Raw genomic sequence first — 21248 nt, 5'->3', positions numbered from 1 at the left:
GATCAATTATAAAGGAGTATTTTAGTAAATTAATTTGGGACATTAGATAAAAAAATTTATTAAAATAATTATGTTTAATATCTATCTCCATTATTCCCGTATGATTTTCAATTAACTTATTTTACTATAATTAATGTATTATTTATGATGATTATGATTTTTATTTGTTAAGATTGCAATAAATCCTACATTAAATTGCTTCGAATGCTAGCCATATTCGTAAAGTTTTTCTCACTTCCATCGGGACATTTTACCAGAATAAAAGGACATTCTTCGTTCTGTTCCATTCTTTTACTTTTTGATTTAATTTTGTTTTTCCATATTGTTTCGTTCCGTCGTGGAAAACACGACAATTCCTTTCTTCTTTAAATAGGCAGCGACATAACTTTCGATCCCAAACATTGAATTTCCAAACATCATTTTCAATTTCGTATGAAGAAAAATCGTGAGTTAAACAAAAAAGGGATAATAGCATAAATAGTCCTTGAATTTTGATTCAATGTGCAATGTGATCTATAAACTTTTAAATTGTTCAATATGATCTCTAAACTTTTAGCCCAACGTGGTTCGTAAACTTTTAATTTATTCAATATGGTTCATGAACTTTTCATGCATGTTCAGTGTACTTAATCGAATTATATGAAAATGTTTAATATAGTCCTTTCATTAATTCAAGATCAGATAGGCTATGCAACTGGATCGCATCGCCCTAAAAATCGGCTCGACTCTAGGTTCCCGTTGGAATAGGTCTGATTCCCAGTTCCAAGTGAAGTATCACTTGAGAACTTGGCCAAATTTGGAACCAATTTCATAAAACCTAAAAATTCTAATTTTTCTCTAGGCATTTTTTTCTCTTCTCTCTCCGATCTCACTTAGAAACTTCGTGACTCTCTCTCTCTCTCTCTCTCTCTCTCTCTCTCTCTCTCTCTCTCTCTCCTCCTCACTCGCTCATGGCTCGCCCTCACTGTTTGAGCCTTACAACCCTCGCTCACTCCCGATTCGCCTTTGCTTGCTCGTCCTGGTTCATCTTTTACTTTGAATTGTTTTGTTATTCAAATTATTTTGCTATAAAAAAAATGAAACAAAAACAGGTTTTCAAGTAAACCCTAAAACCAGATCAGAAAAACAAGGTAGGTTCCACATTTCAAAGATTAGGAAACCGATTCTAATATGGTAAGTTTCATGTTCCTGAAACATACTCACAACATTAAACATTTTCATATAATTCAAAGACTAAATTGAATATATACAAAAAATTCAAGGATCACATTGAACAAATTAAAAGTTTAAGGATGATATGACATATCGAGCTAAAGTTCATGGACTATATTAAACAAATTAAAAGTTCAAAAACGATATTACATATCAAGCTAAAGTTCAAGGACCACATTGAATAAATTAAAAGTTTAAAAATCACATTGCATATTGGGTCAAAATTCAGAGATAATCCGTGTTGTTTTCCCAATAAGAACGAACCTTGGATAGCCCAAAAAAAGAGAAAAAGAAATTCATTCATATTAATAAAAAAAAGAAAGGGTTAATACCACAAAAAACCCCAAATTGGTACACCTGTGACAATTTTACCCAAAACTAATTTGTTGATCATGAAAAACCTCAAACTGGTACACATGTGACAAATTTACCCTAAACTAATTTTTTGATCACCAAAAACCCCAAACTGATACATTTGTGATAAATTTACCATCCGTTAGTTTCCGTTATATTTAATTAATACCACAAAAAATCACAAATTGGTACACATGTGACAAACGGAGGGTAAAACTCAAAAATAGTACATCTGTCAACTGTTGTGTGTCATTTAACAAAGCAGTTTGATAGTAAAATTTAACGGAAACTAACGTAAGGTAAATTTGTCACAGATATACCAGTTTGGGATTTTTTGCAGTCAAAAAATTAATTTGGGGTAAATTTGTCACAGGTGTACCAGTTTAGGGTTTTTCATGATATTAACCCAAAAAGAAAAGAAAAGAAAAGAAAATGTCTGAAGACCGGTCCGGCTCAGTTCAAACTCACCAAAGAGGAAGGTCTCGTAACTCGGAATCAGATCGCACGTTGCTCCTCGCTTTCCTTGGATGCATCATCGTCTTCTTCAAAATTCAAATTAAACAAATTAAATAAATTAAAAGTTCAAGGACGATATTACACATTGAGTTAAAGTTTATGGACCATATTAAATAATTTAAAATTTTAAAAATTATATTACATATGAAGTCGAAATTCAGAGATAATCCATGTCATTTTCCCAATAAGAACGAACCTTGGATGGCCCAAGAAAAGAGAAAAAGAAATTCATTCATATTAATACAAGAAGAAAAGAAAAGAAAAGAAAAGAAAAGGTCCGAAGACCGGTCGGGCTCAGTTCGAACTCACCAAAGAGGAAGCCGTGACTCGGGAATCAGATCGCAGTTGCTCCTCGCTTTCGCTTGGATGCATCATCGTCTTCTTCCTCGTTCTGCAGCCTGAGGTAACGAGGGAGACGTTCCACCATGGCCGAGGACGAAGCACCGGTGCTCTACGAGATCCGCCGTCACGCATCGGGGCCTTGCGTATCCAACTACCCTCCTCAGCAGGTCCCCATCCGATGCTTCTTTCATCCCCATATTTCACGAATTCACCGCCTCTTTTGGTTGCTGATCTTCTTCTTGCTTCGCTTCTGAATTCCAGGTGAACGAGGCCCCCGGTGGCAGCTTCCTCTCCTTAATTTCGGGTACGTCTCCGTTTTCTCATCCGAACGCCCGATTCGATCGTGTTCTTTACCTGTTGTGGGAGTGAGTGCTGGTCGTGCATCGAGAATTTTCGATGCATTGCTATGCTTTTTGGGTTATAAGAGGTTGGCTCTGTTGGGATTTTACGAGGGTCAATGACTGTTCCTGGTTTTATGTGTCTGTGAAGGGGTGAGTCGACTTAAACAGAAATGGGACGAGTACAGGGAGCCGAGGAAACCGAAGAGGCTGATTTCGATGTTCGTCTCGCCGAGTGGCGAGCACGTCGCAGTGGCTGTCGGAAATCGCATAACCATTCTGCGCAGGAAGGATGATTACCGGGAACCTTGTGGAATCTTTATCAGTAAGATGCCTCTTGGAATATAAGTTTCGGCTATGTTGGTAGAGTAAAGCAGCTGTTTAGTTTTTCTCCCCCGTTGACAAAGCATTTGTTGAGGGATTATGATGTTTAGGAGACATGATTTCTCTTGTGTCAAAGGGGTCCTGATTTGGAGGTGGGGTTACTCTGTCGTGTGAATTGACGACAATGAGATCGGATTTATAGAATGTAGTTTGGACAGAGCACATTTTTTGGACCAATGTTTGTTACTGCTGCACTTGCCGTGTCCCATCAGCCAAATGCTGTCAAATCGAGAAGAGGGAACAAACCACATATTATGAACTCAGCATTATGAAGCGGACATCCCCTAAGATTTGTTTATATCTTGATGAAGCTGGTTTACTGTTGGCAGTATATGATTTTTCTTTGCTGGGTTTGATTAGATTTTATTTGATAGGGCCAGTCTTTGAGTTCCTAATATATTTTTTCCGTGGCTATTTCAATATGGTTTTGTTGCTCAAGCCCCTGATCAGCAACTTCAGCAACATAAATATTAAACAGTCTTTGTCTTCCTACTAACGTTTTTGCTATAGCCAATTTAACATGATTTCTGAGTTGGTTTGAAGCTTGACCAGCACTTTAGCAATGTAATGAATGAAACACCTTTTTCCCTAACTTCTACTCCATGCATCAGATAGAAGCTTCTGTACCTTTACTGCTGGAGCCTGGTCAGATTATCATGATGTTCTTGGAGTTGCTGATGACTCTGAGACACTGTACTTTATCAAATCAAACGGTAATGAGATAGGGAGAATTATGAGAAGAAACCTGAGAGTGCCTCTACCAATAATTAGCTTGATTGCGCCTGACGATCACGATATGCGGAAATCTTCCTTGTAAGTACTTCCTTGTTGTTCAACAGCTCTGCTGAAGTTTGACATCTCAGGTTTAACAGATATTTATCCAGGTGCGGCTTTACGGTTGTTACATGTGATGGTTCCTTTCAGCATATTGAGATTTGTCAAGATTCAACTGCCTCCGTTTCTTCCACACAATACTCGAATAATAGTTCGACACTAAAGGGGCAATTGCAAGATATCATCTGTCTCGACTACCATCCTAAACTTTTTTTGCTTGCCGTGGTGGGTAGAGATGTTGGGGGCTTGTCTCTGTCCAAGGGTAGCTCTGGTATAATTTCTACGACCATTATTTGTTTTTGGTCAAATTCTACGACACTTGTTATTGTTCAATATCTTCTAGTCATACTTGGATATGTTTTTGCACATATTATTCACACCTTAAATCCAAAAGAAAAGGCTGTAACTTTTCCTACACATCTGTATCCAAGAAGGAAAGACATGATGGGAGTCTTAAACCCTGCAAACCCAACTCTTGTTGTTGACTTTTTCACTAGAATGGTTGATGGGTCTCAATAGAGGTATAGATCAACACTTACAAATCTCTAAAATGAGGTTTGGGTCCAAAATATAGCTTTCTCCTTGCTTAATGAAGTTGTGGAACTCTGAATCACGAAGCAGATTACCAGTCACTCCCAGACAGCTTGCTTTAGAGAGCAATCTGATTTTATTATGCTAAGTCTCTTTAGTAACTTGGAAACACTAAAATTGCAGGATGCTATTTGCTCTCTTTCTGGCGTAGAAATGCCATGTTGGATCTGGAACATCTATACTCTACTGAGTTTAAGGGTGTCTATTCATTGCCTAAAGGTTACCAATGTCACCAATCATATCCAAAGGTGTTGATTTCACCGCGAGGTACATTAGCTGCTGCTTTGGATGTGACAGGAGAGATGCACATTTTTAGGCTGGATACTCGAGGGCTTTCTTTGGTGAATAGCTCTCTAGCCGGTAGAAGTGAAGTACAGGAACTTCTCAGCGGTATACTGGATTTTACTTGGTGGTCCGATCGCGTTCTTACTCTTTCAAAAAGGGGTGGAGCAACCACTATGATCGATGTGACTAATGGTTTAAAAGTAATGGATAGTGATCCTGCATATAGTATCCCAGTCTTACAAAGAGTGCAGGAGGTCGAAGGACATTTATTTCTTATAGAGACGACACCATCTGAAAATTCAGCTATTAAGAAATATGGCTCGCACATCGTAGAGCAGATTACTGAATATAACTTTGATCAGTTTGATCTATCTAGGCTCCAATGGAGCCTGATATCATTTTCAGAGAAATCTATCCAGGAGATGTATAGAATCTTAATTTTCAATAAGAAGTATGAGGCTGCCATGGAGTTTGCACATCGTCATGGGTTGGATAGGGACGACGTTATGAAGTCACGGTGGTTGCACTCTGACCAAGGAAAGCATGCAATAAAAGATTTCTTGATTATGATCGCAGATCAGGACTTTGTACTCGCTCAATGTGTTGAGAAAGTTGGTTCAACAGAAGATGCTGCGAAGTCCTTGCTTGAGCATGGTCTGCGCCTTACCAACCAGTATGTTTTTTCAAAGTCAGAGGATGGAAATCGTGCCATCTGGGATCGCCGTATGGCTAGACTTCAGTTATTGCAATACATGGACAGGTTGGAGACATATATGGGGATTAACATGGGCAGGTAACATGTTCTTTAAAAGCCTAAAGTTGCTTCTTGTAAGAAGTAGGATTATGTGATCTATAACCTCCTTTTTTTTTCTTGAAGTATTCTGTATATTTTATGCTTCAATATTAACAATTCATGCGAAATGTGATTGTTAGAGTGACTTGAGCTTTCAAATGTTATGACGCCAGTATGCATTGCATGGTCAAGAGTATTGTTACTGTCAAAAGTGGAGCCCTATCTTATGGATGTATATTTTTCTGTCACTAGAATGGTCATCTTAGATCTTTGCCATTTTGGGAAATAAGTGTGTAGTCCTTTTGTCTAAGTATTCTTTAGCTGGAATTTCCTCTATATAAGAGCTGGAAATTTGAATGAGTATGTTTGATGTTGCATCTCATGTTATGGAGGATAACATCAACTTTTTCAGTTTCTAATGGTTCAAAATTTCAATTTTCTCCCACCAGAGAAAATGTGAACCTGGAGACACGTGATCCTCACACTTCAGGGGCTCATGTATTTGGCATTTATCAGTGCCTACTTTTTACAGAGTGATCTATTTGGAAACAGTAAATCTAGTGTGGTTATTGTAGATAGATGATGGAGGCCTAGCCAGGAATTTCTGCTTATCTTTTTACCCCCCTGTGAAGGCAGTATCTAGTTATTGTGTGTTTATGCCGGAAGATCCTGGATTTCTTTGGCTTGATTGTCTATGCAAATGGTTCGGGTCATATAGCACTGCTTCGTGGGCTGTTATATCTATTCCAGTTATATTGATTGCCAGAATAAGAAAAGATTCTTTAGACCTTAGATGTGTCAGCTTTAATTGAGATTTTGTACCTAGTTGCTCTTTACAAACCACACAGTCACATGCATGTGGGCCTGGCTTCTATCTTTTGTAGTTTATTTCATACTTTCCTTTGTCCTTTGAACTTTTGATTATTTAACTACATCAAATAACCAATGGCATGATAGGATTCATTTTGTTGATTAAGTGAGAATTGTCCAACATGTGGGATGCTCTCCTTCTTTGGTATGGTTGTGATACTAACTGAGAAGTTCCTCATTCACTAAAACTTTATTTTTGTGACCAGAATTTTGTATTGATGCCCATATCTGGTGGCCGCTATCATGTAGTTATCATCTTTATAACACAATATTATGTAGACCATTTTTGTGATGGTTTCTACTGACTTCCAATGACATAGTCTTCCACAGGTTTTCTATGCAGGAGTATTTTAAATTCCGCGACATGCCTCTGAATGACGCAGCTGTAAAACTAGCTGAAAGCGGGAAAATTGGTGCCCTCAACCTACTGTTCAAGCGTCATCCTTATTCTTTAATTCCTTTCATGTTGGAAATTCTAGCTGCAATTCCTGAAACAGTTCCGGTGCAGACATATAGGCAGCTTCTTCCAGGGAGTCGGCCTCCTGCTAATATTGTTTTGAGGGAAGAAGATTGGGTTGAATGTGAGAAGATGGTAAACTTCATTCAGAAATTGCCGATGGATGATGAGACTGCTATCAAGTTTAAAACTGAACCAATTGTCAAGCGATGCCTAGCATGTTGTTGGCTGCCAACTGATGAAATCTTAAGCTGGTATAAGAAGAGGGCTGTAGATATTGATAGTTTCAGCGGGCAGCTTGACAACTGCCTCTGCTTAGTTGATGTTGGTCGGAGCACAGGCATCAATGCATTGCAGCACTTCTATGAGAATATTTCATACTTAAACCAGCTCATGTACACAGATGGTGTTGATGGTGACTTGAATATTAGTCTGAGTCTTGTTGCATGGGAGGACTTGTCAGATTATGAGAAGTTCAAAATGATGCTCAGAGGAGTCAAGGTGGAAACTGTGATTGAGAGGTTACACAACAAAGCGATGTCCTTTATGCAAAATAGGTTACATGGAGCAGCTTTGTTTTCTGAAGATAAGGTTGAGTCATTTTTGGTTAGATGGCTAAGGGAGATAGCTTCAGAAAATAAGTTAGATCTTTGTTTGGTGGTCATTGATGAAGGATGCAGAGATTTTGGACATAATGGCTTTTTCAAGGATGAGGTTGAAGCTGTGGATAGCACTCTGCAATGCATATATCGATGCTCTAGTACTGATCAGTGGAGTAACATGGTTACCATATTGTCAAAGCTTCCACAGGTGCAAGGTGAGTTTTTGTCTTTTCATATAGATGATTTGTGAGAAACAAAAGGCTGATCATTCTAATGGCTAGGTGAGTTTTGTCTTTCCATAAAGGGTATTTGTAACATGCCAATAAATGAATGTTACTAAGTGGTAAATGAGCTAATGGAAAAAAAAAGGGCGCATATAATCTCCTTTCTGGTTCTTTGAGCTCGTTACCTTTTTGAGGGGGAAAAACAAGGTTGTGACTAGCAGCTGTGGAAACCACTTGAGATGCAGTACAATCTGTTGTAATGGGGCTTCTGTAGACTCGGACTCCCATGGAGTACGGTATCAAAAACTTAGAGGGATACAGTAGATTTAGACTGAATAATGATGTTGCAACAACATGAGCCAAATTATGTAAAGCTAAATGTAGCCAATTCGGTTTTAGAATATCGACTTTGTTCTGTTAGTAAATTAATTCACCAAACAGTGTAATGCATGTAACATCACCTGTTGTACTTACAATTTTCTGTTTATGGGATGATGTTTTCTGGATTTTTTTATTGGTTAGTGGAAACACAGAATAAGCAGATGTTATTATAATTACTAAACTGGTTTTGTTGCGGTTTGCAGTAGGCTAGTGGGATTATATTGTGGACTTTTATGAGCTAGATACTTAAGCTTAGAAGTTAGTGGCAAGCTTTGATTTAACTGCAGAGGCAAACTTACCCTGGGACTCGTTTAGAAAAGTTAGGAGTATATGTTCTTCATATTTGTGTGTTATTGAGTTCCGTATAATTTATTAATCAGCCTTTTTTTTCCACTCAAGCCAATGAGAGAGATTGTACATATTATGTATATCTTAAATGTTATTTTGCTTAGTTGGATATGTAAGACAAGATGTACAGAGCAAACCAAGCTTCTCCAGAGGGTTTAATCGTTCGTTGTGATGGACCAACAAAATATATTGACCAATAGGATTGATCTAGTTGTTTATAAAATTTACTTTTGTTTGTGGAAGTATTGCAAACCTTCCTATTATTCCATGCATTATTCTGCTTTTCCTTTGTTTTGACAAAAATCATATGAAACATAGAATAAGATTGGATAGAAGTTTTATTCATGGTAGTGGTAGATAACAAAAATATCCCTCTGTACGTGAATTTGATGAATACTTATACTAATGACTATGTATTTGTAAAATACCATGGGTCCTTTGGTACAAGGATTTTCGGGCATTTAGCTTGCAGATATCCCATAATTCTCTCTCTCTTTCTCTCTCATCCTTACCATCTTCCTGTGCTTGGTTGATGGGATCTGCAAGTTCTACAATCAAAGATTGGAATATCTCATTTGATCTAGCTAGTTGCTTTGCGCGTAAAGTGAAAGCCAGATCTTGAAGCTTGAATGCATCAGCACTAGAACTTAAGGTTAACGGAGCCCGTAGGAACCACGTGTTTTATGAACAAAAATGGCTCATTTAGGCCTTACAGCAGGACTTTTGCTGTCAACTAGAATAGCCTAGAAGACATGTATTAATATGGACCGTAGGCCAGGGCTAACGAAGGTACTTCTAGCGGATGGTAAGATCTTGGTCTTTGCCTACTGTTGGGACGTGCAATTGATGAGGTGAGCGGAGGCCTCTGCCCCACGGACCCACCGTGAAGTAAAGAAAGTATGTGTCAAAGTTTACTCAGATAGTCGACTTTCATATTGTATAGCTTTAGGGTTGATGATTATTACTCAGGGAATGCGCATAAATATGGTGGTAAAGCAGCTCATTCTTATAGCTATATTCTTGACATTGGACCAGGCTGTTGGTATATAGTACTGATGAATGTGCATTTTGAGTAGCCAAATTTGCTTGCAAAGGCACTAGAACCTTCTAGCTGATGGTAAAATCTTGATCTTTGCCTATTGTTGGGACATGCGATTGATGAGGTGAGCAAGGCCTCCGCCCCAAGGACCCATCCTGAAGTAAAGAAAGTATTTGTCAAATTTTATTCCGTTGACTTTCATATTGTATAGCTTTAGGGTTGATGACTAGAATTCAGTGCAGATTAATATGGTGGTAAGGTGGCTCATTCTTATAGCTATATTCTTGACATTGGACCAGGCTGTTGGTATATTTTACTGATGAATGTGCATTTTGAGTAGCCAAATTGCTTGCAAAGGTACTATAACTTTCTAGCTGATGGTACAATCTTGGTCTTTGCCTGTTGTTGGGACATGTGATTGACGCAGAGCAAAGCCTTCCACCCCGAGGACCCACTGTGAAGTAAAGAAAGTATTTGTCAAAATATTGTATAGCTTTAGGGTTGATGACTACTATTCATTTGAATGCGGATTAAATTGGTGGTAAAGTGGCTCATTCTTGTAACTATGGTCTTGACATTGGACTAGGTTGTTGGTATATTGTACTGATGAATGTGCATTGAGTAGCCGAATTTGCTTGCTTTTATTAATGTAGGGTAATAAGGTCATAGCAGGCCTTTTAACGTCTATAAAAAACTGATTTTAGGATAATGAAATAGGTAATGCTGATCTTGAGGGAAGACTCAAGCTGGCAGAAGCCCACATAGAAGCAGGGAGAATATTGGCATTTTACCAGGTCTGTCTACCTCAGTCTTTACCAATGCATTAGCCTTAGGGCTCTTTGGTTTTTATTAATCATTCAATTGTGCTGATATTATCTGGAAAGTTCTTTGGTAGGTAACTTGCATGGGTGGTAACTTCTAATTGTGTTTAGACGTTTGGGTTTACTCCATGCAGCATATGCATCTTTCCTCCTTGAGCTCATTATTAAATTGTTGATGAACATCTCAATTTTAACTGCCTGTATAGACTAATTTTGGGGCCATGTGTGTCTTCATCCCTAATTGGAGAAAATTTCTACCAATTAGTCTTATGATTGGTGGTTACAAATATGGACATCGCTCATATTTACATTCAACTGAGTTTGCATATGGATGATATTCATAACTTGTAACCCATCAATGAGAGGCATGGTTAGAGGAAAATATAGCCGAAATTATATTGGTTAGCATTGTGATTTTCTCATCAAAGAGGAAATCTTAGTAATGTAAATGCGTCATTCGAAAACTTTTAGGCCTATATGACCAAAATTGTTCATTTTCTCTATTTTATATGCAAGTCTAAACAAGTGTCCTCTTTCTTTTTAAGCATTAATTTTGTCATGATGATGGATAATGCTGATAGTGCATAACATTTGAAGCCTCATTAGCATATGTTGATGTTATTGTTATGTTTATCAGGTTCCAAAGCCGATAAGCTTTTTTCTGGAGGCACATTCAGATGAAAAAGTTGTGAAGCAGATATTCCGCCTCATACTGTCCAAATTTGTTCGCCGCCAAGCTGGCCAATCAGATAATGATTGGGCAAGTATGTGGCGTGATATGCAATCATTGCGAGAGAAGGCATTTACTTTTCTTGATGCCGAGTATATGTTGATTGAATTTTGCAAAGGACTGCTGAAGGCTGGCAAGTTCTCTCTTGCTAGAAATTACTTGAAGGGTACAAGCACAGTTGCTTTGGCGCCAGAAAAGGCCGAGAACCTCGTTATTCAAGCAGCCAGAGAGTATTTTTTCTCTGCATCCACTCTTGCTTCCACAGAAGTAAGCAAGTAGTTCGATTTATTATGAAAAGTCAGTGAGGCTATTTTGGTTGTGACTTGTCTGTTCTAGTTTTTCATTTACCGGTAATATTGGGAAAATGAAGGCAACTTTTCAAAGGGCCTGCCCCATTAATTACAGCCTACTGGTTTTTTCCTTGGTTAGCAACAAACGCTGTACCTTCGAATGAATTCAGGACCAAAAAAAAAAAAAAAAAAATTCGGGAGATTGGCATACGTCATAGGCAACGCAAGAATTTGGTGTGTATCGTATGCACTTGTGATTGTCTAACCTCCAGAAAAATTTGCCATTTCATTTATGCTATATGATTATGTTTCCACTTTTCATCTAGATGTGATGAATCTCGCAACAAGACAATGTCATGGATATACGTCCATGTCTCTATTTTTTTTTTATGTTCCTTGGGCGAACATATGCAAATGAGCCTCTTGTTTGCAAGTTTTTAGGACATCTTATAGCTCAGTGAGGAGTGCCTGTCAATTACATTTTTAATTTTGGACCCAGTATTTTAGAGTGAAATGGAGAGCTCATGCCATGTAGATGTTCTAAAGCAATTTTTGCTACATGTCTATATTCTATCCCATCTAAATTATTATTTTGTGAAACTTTTTTTAGATCTGGAAGGCCAAGGAATGTTTGAATCTGTTTCCTGGCAGCAGCGCAGTTAAAGCAGAGAATGATATAATCGTAGCACTTACAACCAAGCTTCCAAGGTTTGGTGTGACTCTTCTACCTGTGCAATTCAGGCAAATAAAAGATCCAATGGAGATTATTAAAATGGTGATAACAAGTCAGCCTGGAGCTTATTTAGATGTAGATGAAATAATTGAGGTTTCCAAGCTTCTTGGATTAAGGTCGAAGGATGATATATCAGCTGTTGAGGAAGCTGTTGCTAGAGAAGCTGCAGTTGCTGGTGATCTGCAATTGGCATTTGATCTATGCCTTGTTTTGGTTAAGAAAGGACATGGTTTCGTATGGGACCTATGTGCTGCTATAGCTAGAGGTCCTGGCCTTGAAAACATGGATGTTAATTCCCGAAAGTTGCTGTTAGGTTTTGCTCTAAGCAACTGCGATGAGGAGTCCATTAGCGAGCTGCTCCATGCATGGAAAGACCTAGATATGCAAGGCCAGTGTGAAACCTTGATGACGTTGACAGGGACTGGTCCTAATTTTTCAGTTAAAAGTGCCCTGGTGAACTCAGATCCAGTAGAGCAGACTGAAGAAGCTTCTAGTTTGACTGCTGGCGTAGTACCTATTAATGGAAGTACAACAGATAATCGAGTGGGTCATCTTAGTACTACCGAAGATATAATTCTTAGCATTGCTAGAGACTTGCCACTTGAGACTGGGAGTATGTGGGACTCTCTAATTCTGGAGAACGAGAGGATATCATCTTTTGCTGCTTCAGAACTTCCCTGGTTGATTCAATTAAGTAGGACAGTGGGATCCAGTAAAAAATTGAATTCTGGCTTAATTTTTGGAGAAAATTATGTAAATGTTAGAGCATATGCTGTGGTCACCATACTGTCATGGCTAGCAAAAATGGGTTTTGCTCCCAGAGATTATCTGATCGTGTCTCTGGCAAAGTCAGTCATAGAATCACAGGCCACTGAGTGGGAAGACATCTTGGGATGTTCGGTCCTGTTGAACCTTGTGGATGCCTTTAATGGTGTAGAAGTAATTGAGGAAGAGCTGAGAAGAAGGCGGAATTACCAAGAAATATGTAGCATTATGAATGTGGGGATGAAATATGGTTTATTGCACAACTCTGGAGTGGAGTGTGAGGATTTCAACCGGAGGAGGGAGCTGCTACTGAGGTTTTTCAAGGAGAAGCACATGCCAGTTAGCTCAGGTAATTAATTTTCTATCTTCATAAGATCAGTATACAGAAAATATGCGCATAATACTCTGTGTTGGCATTCCTTTTTTTTCACACCGATATAATTGTCGATTTCTTTGCAGATGAAATGGAAAAATTTGGAAATGTACAGTCAACATTCTGGAGGGAATGGAAACTGAAATTGGAAGAAAGAAAGCATGTGGCCGATCATTCTAGAGTGCTGGAACAAATTATTCCTGGTGTCGACACTGCACGGTTTTTGTCTGGTGATACTGACTACATTGAAAGTGTTGTTTTTTCCTTGATTGAAAGTGTGAAAATGGAGAGGAAGCACATCTTGAAGGACTTGTTGAAATTGGCAAACACATATAGCTTGAATCGGTCTGAGGTAGTCAGAGCTTATTCATATTATTAGAGATGTTTAAATGCATGTTTTTGTCAGTAACTGATATTTGTTTCTCAATTTTCTATTCTTTTTCCCCCCCGCAGGTGCTTTTAAGGTTCCTGAGTTCTGTCCTTGTTTCTGACATATGGACCAATGATGATATCACAGCTGAGATAGCTGAAGTTAGGGGAGAAATTGTTGGCTATGGTCAGAGAACTGTTGAAACTATTTCAATGATGGTCTATCCTGCTATTGACGGGCACAAAAAACACCGGCTTGCTTTCCTATATAGTCTAGTCTCGGACTGCTGCATGCAGTTGGATGAAAAGAAAGAGTCATTGCCACTGATGGACCCAGATCAAACAATCATAACTTCCTCTGGGTTGGCAAGGTTCTACAAGGTAATTGAGCAAGAATGCAGAAATATTTCTTTTGTGAAAGATCTGAACTTCAAAAACATTGTCGGATTAGACGGGTTGAATTTAGAGTGTTTCCGAGATGAAGTCTATCGGAATATTGATGAACATTGTGTGGAAGCCTTAGCTAACATGGTAAAAGCTCTTGTCAGTTTGTATGCTGGCATCCCACCTGAGGGACTTATATCATGGCAGGACGTTTACAAACAGTACATCCTCAGTTTGTTGATGCCATTGGTGGGTAATGAGAGAACTAATTTCACTGTCGAAAGGCCTGAAACATATCAGGGGTTTATTGGTCAGGTTGAGCACAAATATGAGATGTGCAGAAAGTATATAAAGCTCTTGACAGATTCGGATATTTATGAAATAATGAAGCGGTTCTTTATCGTCAGTGTACCTAATACTGCAATTCCTGGAAGTTTACTGGATAGCTCAGCTTGGCAAGAATGTCTAATCCTCCTCATGAACTTCTTTATCAGATTGACCGAAGATATACAGGAAGTTTCATGCCATGAGAGATCACGAGAGATTCTTAGGTTCAATCCAACATGTTTCATGAAGTGTCTTAAAAGTTTTACGAGGCTAGTGATTGAGGATAGTGTTTCCCCAAGTCAGGGATGGGGTACTATCGTTGGTTGCATCAACTCTGAGCTTATGGGGGGTGTTGCCGCCGAATCATCAATTTTTTGCCGAGCTATGATTTTTTCAGGTTGTGGGTTTGGAGTGGTTTCAGAAGTATTCTCTGAAGCAGCATCGCAGTGTTCATCCAGTTTGGAAGATGACAAAGAAATGCAAGGTCTTCCTGCTTTATATCTAACTATATTGGAACCAATTCTACGGGGCCTAGGTAGTGAAGTCCCTGACTATCAGAATTTGTGCAGTTTGTTATCGTCTTTGAGTAAGCTGGAAGGCGATATGGAGAACCAGAAAGGGGTCAGACGTGTGGTTTGGGAAAGAATGGCCAATTACTCAAATGATTTGCGGTTACCTGGCCATGGTCGAGTTTATGCTCTTGAACTTATGCAGTCAATCGTCGGTAGACCTATTAAGAGCGCCTTTACGGAGCAACAATTAAATGTTCTACCATGGGAAGGATGGGATGAGTTGCATGATACAGGTGAAAGGAGAGTAACTAGCCCAAGTCAAGGGGTTTCTGATTATTCTGATACTTCTAATAGGTTTACAAGCACTTTGGTTGCCCTTAGATCATCACAGATAATGGCACCCATCTGCCCCAGCTTAGAGATAACTCCGGACGACCTCTTGGACATTGGCACGGTGGTTTCTTGCTTCTCAAAATTATGCGGAGCTGCTGATACGGACTCCTATCTTAAAGCTCTAGTCACTGTTTTGGGAGAGTGGGAAGGGCTTTTTGTGGTTGGAAAAGATGACAAGAATTCTGCAGAAGTGACTGATGCAGGAAATGACTGGGACAATGACGATTGGAATGAAGGCTGGGAAAGCTTTCAGGAAGTAGAGCCACTCAACACAGAAAGCAAAGGAAGTTCTTCGTCTCTCCATCCCTTGCACGTTTGCTGGTCTGAGCTAATCCAAAGACATGTAGCTCTGTCCCTTTTTGGGGATGTTCTACGATTCTTGGATCTATCTCTGTCAAAACCAAATGGCATATTACTCGACGAAGATAATGCTCGGAGCTTGTGCAAGATGATGCTCGGAAGGGACTTTCTATGGGCTTTCAAGATGATGATGTTGCTTCCTTATGGAGATTTGCACTTGAATTGTCTGGATGCAGTTGAAGAAAAACTGAAACAAGAAGGCATGACAGACGAAATAGGCAAGGATCTTGACGTCCTGATTCTTGTGCTCTATTCAGGGTTCATCTCTAAGATAATTTCCGGATCCTTGTATGACAGTTCTTTCACTTATATATGCTATTTGGTCGGACACTTCTCGCGTCAGTGTCAAGAAGCATGTTTATTGAGGCTTGCACATAAAGAAACAAGCTCAAGTGAAGATGAGAGGCCATCCTTAATTGTTTTCGAAAGAATCCTCCTCCCCGCCTTCATATGTGAACTTGTAAAGGCAGATGAGAAGATGCTTGCCGGATTTGTTGTCACCAAATACATGCACACTAATGCATCTCTTAGTCTCATCAATATCGCAGAGGCTGGTCTTCAGAGATATCTTGAAGGTCAGCTGAACAAACTGCATCACGAAGACCTTGATCTTGAGACAACGATCCCCTGTCTAGTACTGAAACATGCTGTTTCGAGTTTGTTGGGTAGGTTGGTTGATCTGATCCCTTCTGCATTATCTTTGCTGTCTGCAAGATGATAGGAGACCATCTAGATGGCCTTTCATGTTTAGGGTTGTTGTAGAGTTTGAGAGTGAAGTTCTTTCTATATGCCTCTCCTCGACCCAAATTTTTGTACCTATTCTCGACCCCTTGGTTTTCTCTGTTACAAGGGGTTTCATAGAAAACAGATGCATGGGGTTATACATACTGAAAATGGTAAGATACTGTCTGACATGAAGTATGAGCACACCTGCACGATTCTCATCTTGGCCTAGCCATTGTCTAAATGAACGCGTGTTGAACGTCATCGTAGTCTCCAAACTCACTCGCTCAAGGGTACTTGAATTTGGATCCTTTCAGTTCTCCGCGAGAGCTTCAATAAGCTATTTTCTGGATACAGCTCTTGATATCTAACAAGATTAGCAATGCAAATGCCACTGCTGCGAGATTGTTTTGCTTTCTACCTTGTAGGGGCAAAATTACTCAGAATAGCCCTAGTTAAGCATCAAACCTTATCAAAGCTGGAAGTCTCCTCTTGGTGTCCACTGATCTAACTGCATCAATCCTTTCCTTTGTATGGGGGATGATTGTCAAAGCTACGATTTTCACATTTTACCACGAGAGTTTGATCCCATGGCGAGACAAGTCAATCTAGACCGGTCACAAGCTAACACATATAGAAGGTTCGTGACATAAATTTAGGTCTCGGTGAATACCACAAATTCTCATATTAATGAGGTATTGCGATTCACTATGTCCTTCTCATCGTCGATAAAGAAATCAAACACTATAACACTATATTTGGAACGGACGAACAAAATTCAAGATAATACTAGAAACTTCAGCCAAAAAGTAGTACTTATAGTGCCTATGAGAATAAAATACTTGTCTAGATTTGGGTCAGTTGATCGAGTTCATCACAATCATTGATCTTATGGATCTTATGAAGGACTATATAAGGGACTCAAATGATCAATAATCCAGTGGATCCAGATTTAGACGACTTTTTTTTTCACAAGGATAGCAAGTAGGGGACAACTAGCTTCAATTTACTGTAACTTTTGGACTTGATTGTAATTTTTTGGAGTTTAAAGTTTTGATTGCTCTTTCGCGATAAGATTTAGAATTTCAGGTTCACTTATCCAAACTTCTTATGGTTAATAATGTAATGTTTTATGATTATTCATGAAAATTTAAATTCTAGTAACATGCAAGTTATCTTTAAAATTTGTTAATTATCGAACTTATGTGCTATAAAACAATCTCAACAGATACTATGCCACTTCTTTTCCTTAAATCGAATGGAACGTCATGAATTTGTAAATGTGGTCCAGTACGACTCAATTAATTATGTGCCACCTGGCTTTATAATCGATCGAACGTAGCACTTAGTAAAATTTGGTCCAAAAAGCTACGGTTTACATTGATTGGCCAGCTAGGCACTCGTCATCCAGAATTATAGCTGGGCAAGCATGTTAAGATCGAAGAGGACGTTGCTGCGATCACAATGAGTTCAAAGCCAAGCAAGCATAAAGAGATCGAGAAAGCAAAGGCAGATCAAAAAGCTTCAACTTGGAAAGATTTTCCAGTCAAGCATGGGATAAAGAATCCTAGAAAAATGCAAGGCTCAGCAGCAAAAGTGGTTCTTCCTTCCAATTTCACTTTAATCAAATGCATTTCATATGTGGACAAGCAATTGTCCTTGTGGTTGTAGTATAACGAAACAATTACGACTCGACCTGCTCCTCGAAGGTCCGGCCCCCAAAATGAGTACTCCATTAATAACACAAGGTGCCGATCATTCTTGGAGTGTTTATTTATAAATCACTTAACAAGGCCTTACCCATTTGATGTTATATGCTCCCTCATCAGTGCTGGCTTATATCGTCAAGCGATACTCTCCCTAGTCGTCCCATACAAATTTGCCCCTCCTTTTAGAAGGCTGCCAAGAATCACACCTTATCTAAGGTCTCTCGCCCTACTAGTCACTTGCCGCTCTCAATGAAGCAGGTATAGGCCTAGTCCATCCATAGACATAAATTTCTTAGAGAGCATCCTACCCTTGTACCATCTCTAACAACTTGGCCCATTTCATGTAAGCCAAGCCTCAAAAGGAGTACTTTGCAACCACATAAAGTAGTGACCATTTGGGATCCGTATTTACTTTCGAATCAATCAACAAGGCATTTCCAATCCGACGTGGGACTTTAAGACACCACAAAAAACTGATATTTAGTATTGGTACACTAACTAATGTGATGCGACGGACTAAAAGTGAACATTTAGATAAGTGGTTCATTGCTAATGCTAGACCAAAGAATGTCATTTTATTTAGTATACCAATTTCTCATAATAGTATTAGCATACCTATGACTGTTAACTTTCCGGTGTGGCAGTGTGACCCCCCTCGAGAGTCATGACTCCTCAGTATTACTAAACCAGTTAGTTTTCAAGCCCGCGGCAAGACGATTGTTAATTAGTTCGAAATTGACTCTTCAATCTAGTTATTGATCTGATGATGCTTGATTCTGCCTTTAGCGCTAAGAGTCAGATGTTAGTATTTCCGAACTAGCATCTAAAAGAGACTGATTTCTTGATGATCCGATGATATGACAAGTACCATATACTAAAATACAATGAACAAACACAAAACTTCCTTCAAAAGAATCTCTCTATTTCATTTATAGACTGTGCTAGTGTACAAGTCCTTCATGGCCTTCTTGGGCCTCCTCAACAGTAAGGTTGTGCTTGTGTCCTCCTCCAATGGGAGAAGGTATGTCTTCAGGGGCTCTTCTAGGCTTGACCCATCTTCCATGCTCATTACAAACGAGACCCTTGTTGGCCAGTTGGTTCCAAGAGTGAGGCACTCTCAACTCATCCACCAGCATGTCACATGCCTTGTTCACTAAAGCCACATCCCTCTTGGCATCCACCCTAAAATTGGATCTTGTGCTCAGAAACCCATCCACCAGATGGAGATAAGTCTCCACCATGTGAAACCCTAGGAAGTTGAACCCATGCTTCAAGTAAGGTGATGATTGGACATCCAGCTTCAATTCAGCCCCAACATGAGTGTACACCCACTCCAATGCACCAGTTATGTGCTCATCAAACCTGTCCAATGTTTCATTGAAAACAAGGCCTGGCATTTTTGGGACTATGTCTTGCTTCACTACTACTCTTAGGGTTTTGACCCCCTTTTGGCGTAGCTCATCTCTAAATGCACCATTCCCAACTCTTGGTGCACCAAAGGATATGACACTAACGGGGAGGTTTGGGATGGTGGACGATGCTTCATGAGCATTGAGGAGAGCCAATGCACCTCCTAAGCTATGGCCAGTTATGGTGAGGCTCACTTCCTCTCCTCTGTCTCTATAGAGATTCACGAGCTTGCGTATCTCGCTCATCACTTGCTCCGATGCGCTCGACTTGTTGTACCTCGTGGACTCGCTCTTGGAGGTGTAGATGCTTAGGAAACCATGCTCTACCTTAGCATGATGATCATTTCCATGCCCAATTGGCTCTAACTCCCTTTGGAAGTCCTCGTACCACTCCGATGGAGCCACTGTGCCCCGCCATGCCACCAAGATATCCCGGCGCCCGATCCGGAGCGTCTCCTCATCATCGCTATATGCTACGTAGCCAATCCAATTGGAATCCTTGCTCCACTTGTCCGCCAGTCGGGACCTCTCTAGCCATCTTGGGATCTCCACGTGGGACATCGCGTAAATGTACTCGGTGACTTTGTAACCGTTTTGGTTCAAGCCCAACTCGCCAAAGAGCTTATGCTTATTGTACCTACAACTGCCGCAGTACTCCGAGAAGGAGTCGAAGTCGAACGCATCATACGTTGCCTGTGCGAACTCCCCATACTTGATTATCTCCCTCCGGAGCCCAGGGTGGAGGGGGTCGAGGAGGTTCTCCCAATCCGACGAACCCTGGATTTCGCGCCACTTATCGGATATCACCTCCTTAGGAGACTTTGTCGGGGCAGAGTATTTCTCCTTGATATCATGCGAGGTGACCCGCTTGGAGAAGCGGAGATCCTCAGTCCGCGGGGGCGCATCGACATGAAGATGGAGGAGATTCGATAGCGATTCGGAGAGACAAGTGGCTTGGCTCGATGAGCTTGTGTGTGGTGGATTGAGAACTACCTCCTTTTGGGCACGAGCGATGGATGGTGATCTCTTCTTGGTGGATTGAGTGATGGAAAGTGGGTTGTAAAGCATGGAAGAAGTTGCCATGCTTGGAAGGTGATGATGGAGATTGCCAAGCAAATTCTTCAAGAAATGCTTGGAAGTAGAGAGATTTTGAGTTCAGAGAGACAGACAGACAGAGAGAGAGATGGAGATTGGAGATATATGACTATGTTGTCTGGAAATTGGGGGTTTTAAATGTTTCAAAGTCTTGAGTTGAACGTACGCGAGTCTTTGTAGGGTTTTAGTAATTTTTTGAAAGCTTGTTGTGCCGGGTCAAGGTGACCAAGATCGAAGCTAGTTCAAACAAGAAATGGCAAATTTCCAGAAATGACCCTTTCAAGGTGAAGATACCTGTGCTTTCTTTCTTCCCATCCGTCTTTTGAAAATAAATTGCGGTCCCATCAAAAAGAAAACAGAGGAATAAAGGACTTGTAATACGTTAGTTCAAATTATGTGTTTAATTTGTGAACCAGATATGCATACGTCGTTAACGTAAGGTATCCCATGCCAAATAACTGATGGGGGAATGAATATCATGTTAGCTCATAACTTAATGGCTCGAACTTTTTTAAGGCAAATGAGTCCAATTAGACTGGCTAATTTAATTAATTATTGAGTTTGAACTGTAAAACTGCATTCTGATTCAGGATGATGTGAGCAAGATAAGTACAATTTAGGATGCGTTTGTTTTGCGAAAAATGAATTATTCAGAATGATCGCTTGTATCCGTTACAACAATGAA

General features: G+C 39.7%; 2 protein-coding genes across 5 annotated transcripts; one reads left to right on the top strand and one right to left on the bottom strand.

Moving 5' to 3' along the window:
* The first annotated feature begins 2395 nt into the window (after positions 1–2395).
* On the top strand, positions 2396–16614 carry LOC115687276 (MAG2-interacting protein 2). 4 transcript variants are annotated; one of them, XM_030612786.2, is made up of 12 exons: positions 2396–2591; positions 2686–2728; positions 2914–3087; positions 3758–3959; positions 4031–4251; positions 4695–5649; positions 6850–7793; positions 10288–10364; positions 11029–11388; positions 12022–13258; positions 13369–13634; positions 13736–16614. In XM_030612786.2, the coding sequence occupies exons 1-12, from the start codon at positions 2508–2510 to the stop codon at positions 16343–16345; spliced, it is 7173 nt and encodes a 2390-aa protein (XP_030468646.2). In that variant the 5' UTR covers positions 2396–2507; the 3' UTR covers positions 16346–16614. The 4 variants fall into 4 exon arrangements, with proteins under 4 accessions (XP_030468646.2, XP_056175694.1, XP_056175696.1 ...); XM_056319719.1 differs by having other exon boundaries at positions 4019–4251; XM_056319721.1 differs by lacking the exons at positions 2396–2591; positions 2686–2728; positions 3758–3959 and having other exon boundaries at positions 2972–3087; positions 4019–4251.
* Positions 16615–18960: 2346 nt separating this feature from the next.
* On the bottom strand, positions 18961–20687 carry LOC115687277 (phospholipase A1-Igamma1, chloroplastic). The gene has a single exon (XM_030612790.2). The coding sequence runs from the start codon at positions 20549–20551 to the stop codon at positions 19001–19003; it is 1551 nt and encodes a 516-aa protein (XP_030468650.2). The 5' UTR covers positions 20552–20687; the 3' UTR covers positions 18961–19000.
* Between the last annotated feature and the right edge of the window lie 561 nt (positions 20688–21248).

This window comes from Syzygium oleosum, unplaced genomic scaffold (genome assembly GCF_021117445.2).
Source record: "Syzygium oleosum isolate NSW1041296 unplaced genomic scaffold, Sole_v2.1 Sole_v2.18, whole genome shotgun sequence".
Lineage (NCBI taxonomy): Eukaryota > Viridiplantae > Streptophyta > Magnoliopsida > Myrtales > Myrtaceae > Syzygium > Syzygium oleosum.
The sequence above is the reverse complement of the archived record's forward strand: the minus strand, read 5'-3'. Positions and strand labels throughout refer to the sequence as shown.

Coding starts and splice junctions, on each gene's coding strand:
- LOC115687276 (XM_056319719.1), top strand. CDS start 2,508: ATGGCCGAGGACGAAGCACCGGTGCTCTACGAGATCCGCCGTCACGCA. Junction 2,729..2,913: donor CTTCCTCTCCTTAATTTCGG/GTACGTCTCCGT, acceptor GTGTCTGTGAAG/GGGTGAGTCGACTTAAACAG. Junction 3,088..3,757: donor ACCTTGTGGAATCTTTATCA/GTAAGATGCCTC, acceptor TCCATGCATCAG/ATAGAAGCTTCTGTACCTTT.
- LOC115687277 (XM_030612790.2), bottom strand. CDS start 20,551: ATGGCAACTTCTTCCATGCTTTACAACCCACTTTCCATCACTCAATCC.